The sequence below is a fragment of the Heliangelus exortis genome, chromosome 1 (genome assembly GCF_036169615.1).
Source record: "Heliangelus exortis chromosome 1, bHelExo1.hap1, whole genome shotgun sequence".
NCBI classification, from domain to species: Eukaryota; Metazoa; Chordata; class Aves; order Apodiformes; family Trochilidae; genus Heliangelus; species Heliangelus exortis.
Genome location: NC_092422.1, coordinates 65621200 through 65635740, shown reverse-complemented (window position 1 = coordinate 65635740; position 14541 = coordinate 65621200). Strand labels below are relative to the sequence as shown.

Here is a 14541-nt window from a genome sequence, read left to right as displayed (position 1 = left end):
AGCAGAGTCAGAAATTATAAAAAAACATAAAATATCCAGAGTGTGATCAGGCCTCTTACATGCAAAATGAGAAAATATTCAGAATCTCTCCACTGTTTGTTTAGAACAATTACATGTCTAGGATTTGGATGCCTCAAGATGTTATAGGGTGAATGCTTCTTCCTGTTGAGGACCAAAAGTTCCTAAAATCTTTCAGAAACCTAAAAGGTATACCCTTCAAAAAGAAAAGTTTATATTTCACAGGAACAGACTCTTTCCAAAGCAAAATCTTTTTCATAATCTTTGACATTCAGCCTTCATCATTTCAAATTATGAGTTATGCAGATCATATAATTGCAACCCATGAAAACTATAACATTACAAAGATTTTTTTTAAAGCACAATTATATGAAATGTGCATTCAAATGTCATCTCATTAAATGCAGATAAAGGGAAGACTTACAAGCATAGCAGCCTTAGAGAGCCAAAAATTTGACATATATTCCATTAAGAAAAGTTAAATGACAGTCAGTTTGTTCATTTCAGAGGATTCAGAGCAGGATTTGTTCTTTTTGCTCCATGCTGTTTAATTCTATGCAGATTCTGCATGTTGCTTGTTGCCTTAGTATATGAGTGCCTGCCAGTAATGAGATGATTGAAAATCATCACATATCTGTGTTCCCATCCTTTTTCATTCTTCTAGGTGTGCCTGTCAGTGGGTGTGTGCAGAAAGATGCATGCCTGTGTGTGAGAGAGAGAACAGATTCTTTTGGTAGATTTGTTGTTAAACTCATGTTGCTTGTGTTTTTACTGAGGACAAAACTGGAGCAGAAGATGGTAAGGTGAGGATAGGCTTTCTTTTCTAAAAATATTCGTCTACAGATGAAAGACTCACCTCGAATCAGCTGTTCACACATGATTTTCTTCAGTTCTAGCCAAGCAACAGTTTAATTAGAAATTTAGATGGCTTTAATATAAACTTGTCATGGTATGGAATACCTTTAGCTTAGGGACCCAGACCATGAAGTTGGTTCATTTTTTTGTTGCCTAAGAGGCCCATGTCAACCATGAAACAGCTTTGATGCTGTTTTCCAGTAACCTGTGTTGCTAAGGATGAGAAGAGAAAGCTATTGATGACGGACGTAAATACTGTGAACAGCAATTCATTCCACTTCCTGATAATCAGATTTGTTTTAATGAGGCTCTTGGTTTTTCACTGGTGGTGGTTTCCCAAAGGGAAGAAACAGAGATGTCAAATCAGGCTGCCTGAGTGAAAAAACCTGATATTAAGTGGGATGTTCCCTGAACTGCTTCACTCAGGGCTGACCAAGCAGAGGGAACAGGTGAAGATAAACTTGGTCACTGATGCTCACCAAAAGATACCAATGAAAGTGGCAGCAAAAACAACAGGCAGTGTGAGACAGGCAGTCTGACAATGGCTGCATCACAACTGGTGGAACTCAGGAGAACTTCTGAGCTCCTAGATGCTCCCACTCCCCATCACAACATAATAGTCACACACCTGACCTCCCCATACTGCCTTGGTTTCCCTTGGAAGGAAACTCAGACAGAAGGAGCTAGAAAGGAGGGAGCATCAGTGTCTTTTGCACAAGCCCTCTGACTTGGACAGTTACCCCAGAACAACAACAACCCCTTTTGTTCAGTCTGCATGCTTCCTTATGTTTTTTATTTCATATGACAGAACAAAATGCTTTGTGGAAAAGTCAGCTATTTCTGAATTTTAACAGATTAGTGGTAAAACTGCCGGTAGTCACTCTAGGAAAAAAAAATTGGGAAAAAACAAATTACTTTATAAATGCATGGCTAAGCCAAACATGAAATCATAACTTAATTTCCATTCCACAGAGGTAATCTCTGTATTTAGATATACAAAGCTGCAGTGTTTCTTAATGAAGAATCAATTGAAAATCTACATCAGATGGCAGAATACTAAAATACTTATTTAAAAATTAAATTAAATTAAATTTGATGCCTCCATTTGTGTTTCAGCTTTCCCCTGTCTAAATCTTATCACTTGTTTACTTGTCTCCCTGAGGGGTTATCTGATAGTAAGAGACATAATCCCAACACATTTTGTTTTGACAGACATATGTGCTACCCAAGTATGAAAAAGGATTAAAGTTTTATTATCTGTCATGTAGCAGGCCTGCTAAACAAAGCAAATCACTTTTAAGGAGACAGAGCTGCCCTTCATAGCAAGGGATGCAGCCAGGCAGACCTCAGCAACATCTCTCTAAGGGGAGCAGACACAAAGGACACTTCCCTGATTGTCCCCTGGCACTGTTAGCAAAGCAGCATCCAAAGCTGCACCATGGCCTTACCTCCTTCCCTTTCTTAGCTCCATGGGCACTAGGTATATGCTTTTTGCTTTTCCCTAAATTTTACATAAGTGAGAACAGGGAGGGGTCTTGTGGTAACATTTCATGTTTCCAGGTTGTCTTGTTTGTCCAGGCTGTGTTAAAAGCAAATAAAATGGAGGAGATGAGGCTAAAAAGTTGAGGACTTGATGTTTTCAGCCTGTTTTTTTGAGTCTATTACAAGTAAATCTCTGATGGCTTCTACTAACCTCATTATCATTAGTCAGTCAAGCCTAACAAAAGTAACAAGCATTGACTGGGGTCCAGTCAAAATGAGTCTAATCTGAGAGTCAATAGTCACTGCTTTTGCTGCTTTTGTTAAACTTCTGTGGCATAATGCAGTTTGTTTGGCTGATGTTTGCAATTCTTATCTCTTTTTATTCTCCTTTTGTCTCCTCCTCAACAGTTTTGCTTCGTATATGGTCTGTTTCTGACACCTGATCAATACTTTTTGGTGCTCAAAGTGTCAAATGGTCTCCCTATACTTGGAATATATTCTGCAGTGATTCTTCCATTTATTGTAAGATACGAGGGAATTCACGTGCACAGTTCTCACTGTTGGGAGATAAATCAGTGTAACTTTTGGTGTGGTCGTTTAGGTGGCCATGGAAGACAATAATACAAAGAAAATAATTTAATTTTTTTTGCCTTCTCATTAAAACAGCTAAAGTAATTAGAAAAAACTATATGCTCTTTGTTTATTTAAAAATATGCCACATTCTCTTCTAAGGATCTAAAATAACTTGAACCTTCTGGGTCCACGCAAGCTCATCTCCTGACTTTGGGAACAATCCAATAAGGGCAGGAGAAGGGAGCAGTTGCAGCTTTTAAGTTGCCTGGCAGTGAGTTACCTTGACTTGTACATTCATGTTTTATATTTTGTTACATCAAGGGAAGCTTCAAGGAATAAACACATGTAGTTACTCCAAAAGAAAGAAAAACCAAATAAGCAGATGAAGTGGTAAAGGTACCAGTAGTCATGCTAGGAAAAAAAAAAACTGGGAAAAAACAAATTACTTTATAAATGCATGGCTAAACCAAACATGAAATCATAACTTAATTTCCATTCCACAGAGATAATCTGTGAGACCTGTGCACGCACAATGGAGAGTGCATCTTGCAAAGTGCCTTAGGGAGTTTCTTCAAGGAACAAGATAACAACAAAGATCAAAATCTTCTCATAACCCAAAGGATAGTGTTAAAGAGTCTATGCACTGCTGACTATTAATCCATGTCTGCTTGTTGCCTGTAAGAGCAACACCACATAAGTTATTCAGTCTCCTTCCTCATGTTAAAATAAAAGAGCCATAAAGGGGAACATTTTTCTTACTTAAAGATAATTCTGTATTTATAGAAAGGATTGCTATGACTCCCTAACTGAGAGAGTACAAAGATTTCCATTCCACTGTTCCCACATTCTCCTGCAATGTAGTTGTTAGAATGCTAAAACCAGTCATTCCTCATCACGTTAAAAACCATGATGCACAGAAGTGTGTCTGTCTCCTCACGCTCTGTATATCAGAACAATAAGACTAAGAAATTACAAATTCAGGGCTGTCAGGAGCTCACAAGTTACAGCCCAGCTTGTCCATAAAGATCAGACTGGTTTGCAAATCAGTTATCCCATACAATACAAATAACAATAATATAAATAAGTAGTGTATCATAGGTGTTATATTACGTTTGAGGGAGAAAGGTATTTTCCTCCTGCCTGTGGTGTATTTTTGTCACACTGTCAAATGTTTGTTAAAAAAAAAAGAAAGCTCACATTGGCACATGATAACATAAAACCATCATAGACACATAGAATGGTTTGGGTTGGAAGGGACCTCAAAAATCATCTAAATCAAACCTTCCTGCCCTGGGCAGGGACATCTACCACTAGATCAGGTTGCTTAGAGCCCCGTGCAACCTGCCCTTGAATACTGCCAGGGATGGGGTTTCCACAGCTTCTCTGGGCAGCCTGTTCCAGTGTCTCACAACCCTCTATGTAAAGAATTTCCTTCAAATATGTAATGTAAATCTCCCCTCTTCAAGTTTTAAACCATTTCTCCTTGTCCTCTCATTATACACTCATTCAAAACGTCCTACCTCAGTTTTCTTGTAGGTCCCTTCAGGTATTGGAAGGCTGCTATAAGGTCACCTCAGAGCCTCCTCTTCTCCAGAATAAACAACCCCAAGTTCCTCATCCTGTCTTCATAGGGGAGGTGCTCCAGTCCTCTGATAATTTTTGTGGCCCTCCTCTGAACACACTCAAAGAACTCTATGGCCTTCTTATGTTGGGAACTCCAGACCTGGACACAATACTCCAACTGGGGTATCACAAGAGCAGACTAAAGGGAGAATCCTCCTTGACTGCCAGGTCCTGCTCCTTTTGATGTATACTTAAAGGGTTTTTTGCTTCAGGAATATGGGAATAATGGGAACTAACAATGAATGTCACATGGCAGTGACTTCAGAGTCATTTGCCAATACATTCAGCAGTCAGACATGCAACCAGCCACCTGCCTTGTTTCAGCATTTTCTCTTATTTTCTCCTGACACCATAAGCATAACTTAGTCAGCTACATGTATTCTTGATAAAGAAAAAGATTAGATTATAACAGGCTTTATCTTTTCTAAAATTGTTTTTGATTCTGATAGAAAATTTAGAAAAATAAGACTGGTTGCTTTGAGTAGCTAGACTGCACTTGTGATTTTTGGGACTTTCAGTCTCCCGAGTCAGAGATGGGGGTCCTTACCCTGAAATAAAGTCACCTATCCTAACCTTCAGATTCTGTAATAAGAGTTTTTTGTTTTTTTTTTTTTTTTTTTTTTTCCTTCCTCAGGCAGGGTAAATGCAGACACCGAGGATCCTTGGAAGACCTCTGCAAAACTGAGGCAGATGTTAAGTTCCTGGAATAGCCTGCTGTCAATCCAGACAGTCTCAGGAAGAGTTTGCTGGACCCACGATATCATGAGTAAAGCGTTTTTGGCTCTACTAATTAGCACTTGCTGTAATTTTACTCTAGGGTCTCTTTTCTGCTGGAAGTAACAGCAGCTGCTGCCTCTCCAGGAGAGCCTTCAATCTCATGGAGGAAAATCTCAAGAGTCACTATAAAAGGAGAGAGACATTTGGTCTGCTACTAGGCTAAAAATTTAGTTGTTTGTGAGGAATAGAAATGCAATAGATAATACATGAATTAGCCATTCCCATTCCCATCAACTCTCCCTAACTATCAAAGAGGCGGTGGGCAACCCTCAACCTCAGGTGAATTTTTGCTGCTTTTTCTATGAAACAGCATTAATGTGTGTATTGCTGGCTATCAGATCTAACATCAGATAGTTTTAAGTCGATTACTCTGATATCACAACATATTTTGTAGATGTGGAACCAGCACTGAACCATATAGCTATAAATGTTTAGGAAGGTGTCTCTGATACACCTCAAGCAATGAGACAGAAGACCAACAGAAAGAGTAGTGCCACACTACTACTTCTAATATGCATTAGTTTGGCATGAATCTACCATAAATTAGACTTAGAAGGCTTGACTTTACAGCTAATGTACTTATACCATATATGAATTGGACATATATTTCATATATGAAATTTCATAGACATGATGCACCACATTGGACCAATTAGATAAAATTATCAGAACTTCCAATGCAAACTAACCTCTAAAAATGTTATGGTTCTTGGTGTGGCTATAAAAAAAGTTATGAAAAATTCAAAAAGATACATAATACAGTGTCTTTTCTGTATTGAGAAATGTATGGAATCACACACAGAAAAGTAGTAGTGAATTAGCCAGTAGTGAGTAGTCAAGGAATTGGATAAATATTTGATTCTCTAAAAAAAAAAAAAAAAAAAAAAAAACATTATTTGTGTTAGATATAAAGGAAACACCTGCAGGGAATTTTCAGGAAAACTAAGGAGAGTTAACAACTGAGCAATCTAGCAGCAGAATATACTCAGAATGGCTATTGGAATAAACAAATTAAATTACTCAAACAAGATTATAACATATACCAAACTCACTATATCCAGGTTTCATTTTGGGTGCCTCAGGAAAAAAATGCTTAGAAAATTTAATACTTACAGGTTAACAAAAGCAAGAAAGCAAGGAAGATCACATGCACCCATAAATCTTTAAATGGTCAACTTGCCTTTGAATACTGCCTTGCCCACCAGACAAGGTATGTGAAAAAATGTATAATTAAAACAAAGAAGTCTAAAAAAGAACAGAAACAAGAAGCTACAGCAATGTCTGCTTATGAGAGGGATTAGCAGATTAGTAGGAGGAGGTATATATTACATATATTTTTCACATATTGTATTCATGAATTGTCATATATGACAGAAGTCATATGCTAAATACTGACTTTGTGAGGAAAGTTTCAAAGACCAAACTTCATATAAATATTTTTCCCTTTTTTCTTCTGTAGAAGATGTCTCTAAATTTATTATTCTCAGAAAAAGACAGCCTTCTGAAGAGAAGGATGCATACCAGTACCTTAATTTCTACCTTCCCAGGAGAGGAAAAAGCTGCAATAGCTCAAATAGGCTCATCACAAGACTAGAATCAAGAATTAATGTCCATGGACTGGCTCAGCCCATTAACAGAAAGTACAGATAGGAAGTTCAGATATGGATTAAAGCTCTTTTTGCACATTGCAATGCCTTCAATGCTGGGTCTTTAATGAAAATCCTCTTGAGACATGAACATTAAGCTGTGTTCCTTCTGGCCTGCTCTTCATCACGAGTACAATTCTGCCCTCAGACTTTATTAATGATTCTGCCGATGATACATGAGATGAAACAAAGCAGAGCTCATTCCACAAAACCAGCATTTACTTTTCCAGGCTAGTAAAAACATATTAAATTGGTGATGACAGCTAGTTCTGTTAGAAAATTAATGATACAAGCCTCAAAGTACTGATTGCATATCCATTAGAGGTTTCATGTTCAAAGAGCTAATATTTGATTGAACTGAGCTTATATTTAGAAAAATGGGATCTGTTTTTTTCTAGCTCTATGTTGGATTTGTATGAATTTCTTTTAAATTAATTTCATATTTCCTTACTTTTTTTCTGCCATACTTTGCATGCTTTTCTACGTCACTTTAAAAAGAAAAGCAAAAACCAAAAACCAAAACCTTGAGTTTTTAGAAGGTTAAAATTACAAGCTTTATGACATAACTGAGCAAACTGGACCATCAATACTTGGAAATTTCTCTTTCTCCTATTTTGAACTGTCTGAAAACACTTGAATTGCTTGTGAACTTTTGTATGTATGTTTTAGTGTATGCAGTAGAAAGGGCATTCCGGACATGCCCAACTTTTCCTGCCTTGCAGCAATCTTCCAGTAATGGACAACTCAGGACACAGAGGACCTTCTCACTAGGGGAAATATAAGTAATTGGCTAAAAAAAAAAAAATCATAATCTTTATGGCCTAAATCTAAGGTGCTTTTTAAAATGAACAACAGTTTGATAAGAACAGCAGCAAGAAAAAAAACCACAATCAAAACCCACTAATCAATTCAGTCTTATCATTATTATACTGAAATCTTGCAATTCAGCTCAACATTACCACATCTGGCGAAGTCTAAAGTATGGCCTTACAGATTGTTTCAGACCTCAGGTATGCAACTAGAAAAGATCCCTATTATAAAGTTCTTTGTACATAATTTAAAAGTTAGTGTACCAGATACTCTGAAAAAGGTGTAATGGGTTTGTCAGCTTCATTTTGCTATGGCTCCCATATGCTGTCACCTGAAGGAGTGTCATGAATCTTAAGGATGGGGAAAGGAGGTGAAAGTTTGTTCTGGGCTGAAAAAATTAACACCTCAAACAATTAGCTGGTGCACAGGTGTGGGTGCAAACATACTCATGTTATTCTGCAGTGTGCCTGATCCTCCCTAATTAAGAAAATCCAGAACATTCAGCAGTCCCAGAAGTGGCTGACAAAGGAAAACTGAAACTGTGTAGATCAGCTGGAAAAAGTTACATCATGACTCTAAAATTTTAGCACCCACAGTATACTCTGGAAGAGTTTCAACAGTTAATTGTGCTTAACTTCTCATTTCTATCCTGCATTTTCTATGTCTTATTTGTTTATCCTTGTGCTGACATCATTCTTCAGACAGAATAACTCCTCTTACTTACTCACGGTTATGGGAATCCTAACTACCTCAATAAAATGAATTTTATGGCAGAATCCTGGAATCATTTCCACAATGTTCAAATTAGTACTGAATATAGATAACCAAGACAGTTTAACATGCTCCTCGAGTACCAAAAGTAGCACAGCAGCCTCCCTTGGCTCAGGAGGGTAAATTAACCCAAATGAAGAACCATACAGTCAGAATATTTTTATGCAGTCATACATTGTATTTTTCACATGAAGAAAATGTAATCATAGAGAGCAAAATCTATCAAAGATTGTTATACTGGGATCAAGTCATAGCATCGATTCTTTCTTCACATTCACAGAGAAACACACCATGCACTGGCATTGATGCTTGTGTTGTAGCATCTCTCTCTTAAAGAATCCTGCTTGCCACAGGTGGTTGATCAATGCAATTTGGTAAAGTGAGTGGGAAAGAGGTGCTGCATTGCACAGCAGCCCTATTGGGCTATTGGGCCAACTTCACCTATGCAGTGGGCTTAGTGCACATCTGCACAATCATAGAATCATAGAATGGCTAAGGTTGGAAGTGACCTTAAAGATCATCTAGTTCCAACCTCCCTGAATGGGCAGGGATACCTTCCACTAGACCAGGTTCTGACCTTGAACACTCCAGAGAGGAGGCAGCCACAACTTCCCTGGGCAACCTGCTCCAGTGTCTCACCACCTTCAGAGGAAAAAAATTCATTTTAATATCTAATTTAGATATTCCCTCTTCAAGTTTGAAACCATTTCCCCTTGTCCTCTCACTATATGACCCTGTAAAAAGCCCCACCTCATCTTTCTTGTAGGATTGGAAGGATTGGATATTAGAAGGTTGCTATAAGATCACCACGGAGCCTCCTCCTCTCTAGACTGAACAATCCCAATTTCCTCAGACTGTCTTCATAGGGGAGGTGCCCAGCCCTCTGACCATTTTAGTGGCCCTCCTCTGGACATGTTCCAGGAGCTCTGTGCCCTTCTTATGCTGGGGATTCCAGAACTGGACACAGTACTCCAGGTGGGGTCTCACAAGAGGAGAGTAAGAGGGGAGAATCCCCTCCCTCAAGTGGCTGTCTATGCTTCTTTTGATGCAGATAAAGTCATTACTGGCTTTCTGGGTTGCAAGCACACATTGATGGCTCATGCTAAGTCTCTGGTCCACCACCAACCCCAAGTTCTTGTCCTCAGGTCTGCCCTCAATCTTTTCTCCTCCCAGCCTGTATTTATGTATGGGATTGCCTTGACTCAGGTGCAGAACCTTGCACTTGGCCTTGTTGAACTTCATGCAGTCTGAACAAGCCCACTTCTTGAGCCTGTCAGGGACTCTCTGGATGACAAGGACAGCAACAACAGACACACACCTACCACGTGCTCTGATATGCCACATGATTCATCTTACCACACCTGAAGCACATACAAAACTTGACAGACAGTAAAAAGCTTTCAAATTATCTCAATGCTTTCTAACATCCAGAAAAGAGACTTAAGATCTCCAAGGAGCAGTCTTGAACAAGATTTTCAGCAAGAAGGAGTAAGTAGTTTCCAGTAACCACTGTTAGCACACTGAGAAGGTCTCCTGTTTATAAGCCATAGTTTTCTTCTTATTCATCCTGGTAACTGGACAAAGTAGAGCTCAGTATTGCCACCAAAGGAATATCGACTATCCCCAAAGTGACAACAGGGTTAGGATGTGAATTTGACACTAGAGGAAAAGAACCTTAAAACTACTTCAGATTAGTTTCACATTTCTGAAATATCAAGGGAAATATATAAAAAGTAAGAAATTTCAAATAATAACCTTGTTCATGTGTGGGTAGAGATGCAGGGAATGTTCTCTGAAACGTGCTTTTTTGTGTTTGCCTACAGATGAAACTACAAAGATTTGTCTGTTTGCTTGGGAAAAAAATGAAAGGAATGCAAAAGGAAGTGGTGCTGTGCAGTGAAGCCTACAACCATTTTTATTTTATTCAAAGATATACATCTTGGAATACATAATCAGCTCGTTTCCTCAGAAACTTGTCATAGCAGGCAGCAATAAATCATTCAGGCATTTACTCAGCCATTCACTTGATAAGTTCCTCTGAGTGCAGAAATGCCTCTGAGACTGCTATGAGTGCAACACTGAAAATACAATGGAGTTATGAAACTAGCACATCATGCACAAGATGTCCTACTGTTGTGACAACCGTTGTAATAAAAGTCTTAAAAGAAAAGTACCCAATTCATTACAAACCTAAAGAAACAAACTCTTCTTATCAGCATGACTAAAAATGTGGACAAAACTATAAAACATTGTTTTAATATTCTTCTATGGGTTTTTCCATCTAAAGAACACACAAAGAAACTGTGACACACTCAGCTTCTGCTTGATGCTCTGTAATCTCCACAGATGGTAGCACATGTATGATGGTAATACAGAAACATTTTCAAGGGTAGAAGGGCTCTGAGCTAATAGGTATAAATCTGGAGGAACCTCTGCAAATCAAGATATATTTGCAAATTTGCTACAGAGTGTAGCTTTCTGAAGTTCACACCGGTATCCTCTGTCTTTCTTTAAATAAAAAACAGAGGAAAACTTACTTGCATCTAGCCACTGTCTACCTATTTGGGAGTGTAATGTTTTAAGTGACTTCTCTGTCTGCTAGAATCCATTGCCTTTGGATATTGGTAGTGTATATATGTGCTATACACATTATCAAATGTATACGGTAGGTTTAATTAGTATCTCTGGGAAGAAATTTAAATTTTAAGATCACACACTCCTTTCCCAGTACCTCAACAATTCGACAGCAGATTGTCAGAATGTGAGAGTAGCTTTGTGCAGTAACTGCAAATAGCTGAGGTGCATATAGTTCAGTGACAAGTGTTCATAAGCAGAAAAGCTCATTCAAGAGATACCTGCCTCCTGTTCACTTGAGTGTGCATGCATTACACACATCTTAATTAAGTACACTAATATGTATTTTTGCCCAGGCTCACTTGTGCACATAAATCATAAAAGAACCAATGCACTGACACCGACAGTGTTTTGGAGAAAAGGGAGATGTTTACACTGGAAGATTTTTAAAAACATATTGTACTGGGGGAAAAGAAGACACTGTGGATCAGCTGAAATGTAAATCCAGTTTCTGATTGAGGATCACTGTTTGTATACTTTTCATAAATAGAAATCAATATCCTACAATCAAAACAGTGTACCTGTTATAAAGACATTAAAGCAATTCTTCTATTGCTTTTTAAGAGATGATGGAGAGAATGCTCTTTTCAAAACAGAACGACAAACAATACATTTCCCATTCTCTTTTGGAGACTACAGCTCCCCAGTCTTGGAGTTTATCAAAAGCAAAATCTTTAGTGAAGACCCTTTTAAAATGTTTGTGAAACTTTTGCATTGTGCTTCTGGATTACAAAACTGCAGGTGTACCCATCAACAGACAGCTCTCAAGCTTTTTCAAATGAGTCATCACAAAGATAACTTTCCCTCACAGTATTATTGAATCTCAGGATTAATTCACCTAACTTGAGTTTTACATCCATTTAACTAATGTGTTTGTTTTGCCCATGAGGTAGGTTTTAAATATGCCAACATTACCTACAGTACAACATTGGGACTACTGGACAAGCTATAAAAGAAAAATGAGTTTTACAGTAGTTACATAATTTACTTTTACTATGGACCATAAAAACATTACCATGTGACTTGCTATAAACTCAGATGTTCAGAGATTGTTGGGCTTGTCCCCAGGCTGTGCACTTCCACAAGAAAACTGCAATTCCTATTTCATTTGCAAGTCACATGATTGTGTAAATTAACATAGCACAGACTGTTATAAATATCTGCTCCTGCTTCAAGAGTGAATAAAGTATCAACAAAAAAAAAAAAAGGCTGGTTCTGACCAAAAATTACAGAGTAAATCTACAGAAGACTTCATGGCATAAGTCTTTTGACCAGGAGTACTAGGGAGGAAACAAAAAATTATCTGCATATTTAAGCAAACAAAATTCCTGTACCTGTTGTGGAATGGTTGAACAACCTGACAGAAATCAGTATATATAACAATAAAGCATCAAAGCAGTACTTACAGCTAGAGAATATCAGAGGACATGAGTGTTCATCCATTGGGAAATTGTGCAGCTGAAGTTGACACTCAGCATTGATAGTAAGCCTATGGAGAAACCAAGGATCTTTTAGTACACATCAGTACAATGAACAGAGGATGAGGCAGGGTAACCTGAGTTATCATACAAAAGAACTTTGATATCCATAAGTAAGACCTGAAAGCAAAGGACTGTATTTGCAGGCTGTTAATAATAGTAAGTATATAAAAGAGCTAATAATATCAGATACATCATTAGGAGTTTGACCCTAAGAAATCTGTGCATATATTTTTCTCTATGTATTTCATTATTGAAGGACATGGGATGGACACAACTATTCTTTACAAAAACAGCAGTAATTATTGCTGACGTGGTGCTATGTAATTACACAACATTAAAACCCCATAAAGAATATGCGTTTATTTATATTATGAACTTCAAATTCTTTCAGTTGCTCTGGGCTGTATCTCAAAAACTGAGTAAATTTCTATATACCATTCTCAGATGTACAGATGTAACAAGCAGATCAGTAGAAAGCTTGTTTTATGTGATATCTCTAATACAAAGGACACTATGAATGGATTTGATTTTAACATGATTATTAAAACCAAATACTCTTCAGTCGATAGCTTACAAAGTATATCAATTTACCCAAGTAGATTCCATTCAGTGCTAGTTCATTATACAGTCATTTTCAGGAAATAGGCATGTTAATTGCATGCCTGAACTTATGTAGCAATTGTGGGCCATGAGGGTTTTGTTGTTGTTGTTGTTGTCTTCTTTTTCTTCTTTTGTTTATTTTTAAACCTTAATTTATTTTAAACAAGCTAACAAACTGGATGGGAATAGGTTTATGTGTTAGATTTAGGACAGCACAGAAAAACCTCTGACTTGGAAGACATTACTGTGCAGAAGTTAAAAGTGTTTTTGCATTGACACTAGGAGAGGATTTGCAGTCTTATAGCAGGAGTACATTCACACCCAAAAGCAGGTAGGGAAAAGGTCAGAAAGGGATGGAGCATGAATGAACCTTGTACCCCTCTTCCTGAGTACAGAATGTTCATCAACATCTGACAAGTGCCAGGACATACAGTAGTTAACTCTTCCATGTCATACCAATTCTGTGTGCTCACAACCAGAGAAATTGGTTTTGAACTACATAGTGTCATCAATGAACAATGATAATTTTAACAGTTCCTCCTACATTAAAAGGAGGATGACCTGAGTGGGCAAATGGACTCAAAAGTTGTTTCACATACTAAAAATTCAGACAATCCACTGGGTCAAATATTACCTCTTTTTCAGGTGTTTTACACAAAGTTTGCAGTCCATGCACCAAAGAGTTTTACTTAACGATAGGTCTGTAACTCTAGCTGCTATTAGGCAGATACTTAACTTGTCCTGACATACTGCAAGACTTAATAGAAAAAATAACAAAAAAACCCCAACAACCATACCAAGAGGGTATTGGAGCTGACATCCTAATTACCAAAGTCTTAAGCTAAAGACAGCAAGAGCTCAGTCACAGTGGAGCAAGCCTAAAAAGAGAAGAGCACTAAAAATATCAGTAACATTTCCCGCTATTTAAATTTTTTTATTATTGTTTGTTGAAGACTTGCAATTGGAGCCCAAGTGCAATTTCAGGTATGATCAGAATATGCAGTTGCACTGAGAGGAATGAACACAATCACTGAAGAAAACCTAGAATGAAAAGGGTGCTTCAAAAAGAGTTTGCCCTGTAGAATATGGTTTATGGCAAAACTCCCTTCTGAGCAATTAATCTCTTCCATAAGTAAACACGTATTTTGATTTCCACAGGCTCTTTTTATGCAAATATATACAGTTTTTCTAGTACCATGCAGATGATGGTATCACAAAGATAAATTCTTTTTCTCAACCGAGAAAAACCCTTTCCTCCAGCAATTCAACCT

General features: G+C 37.7%; 1 protein-coding gene across 1 annotated transcript in view; it reads right to left on the bottom strand.

The window, feature by feature from the left end:
* Positions 1 to 14541, bottom strand: part of GABRG3 (gamma-aminobutyric acid type A receptor subunit gamma3) — a 307408-nt gene that overhangs the window by 130238 nt on the left and 162629 nt on the right. The window contains exon 5 of the mRNA XM_071746540.1: positions 12596 to 12678. Within this exon, the coding sequence (XP_071602641.1) occupies positions 12596 to 12678 (83 nt within the window). The remainder of the gene's footprint in view (positions 1 to 12595; positions 12679 to 14541) is intronic.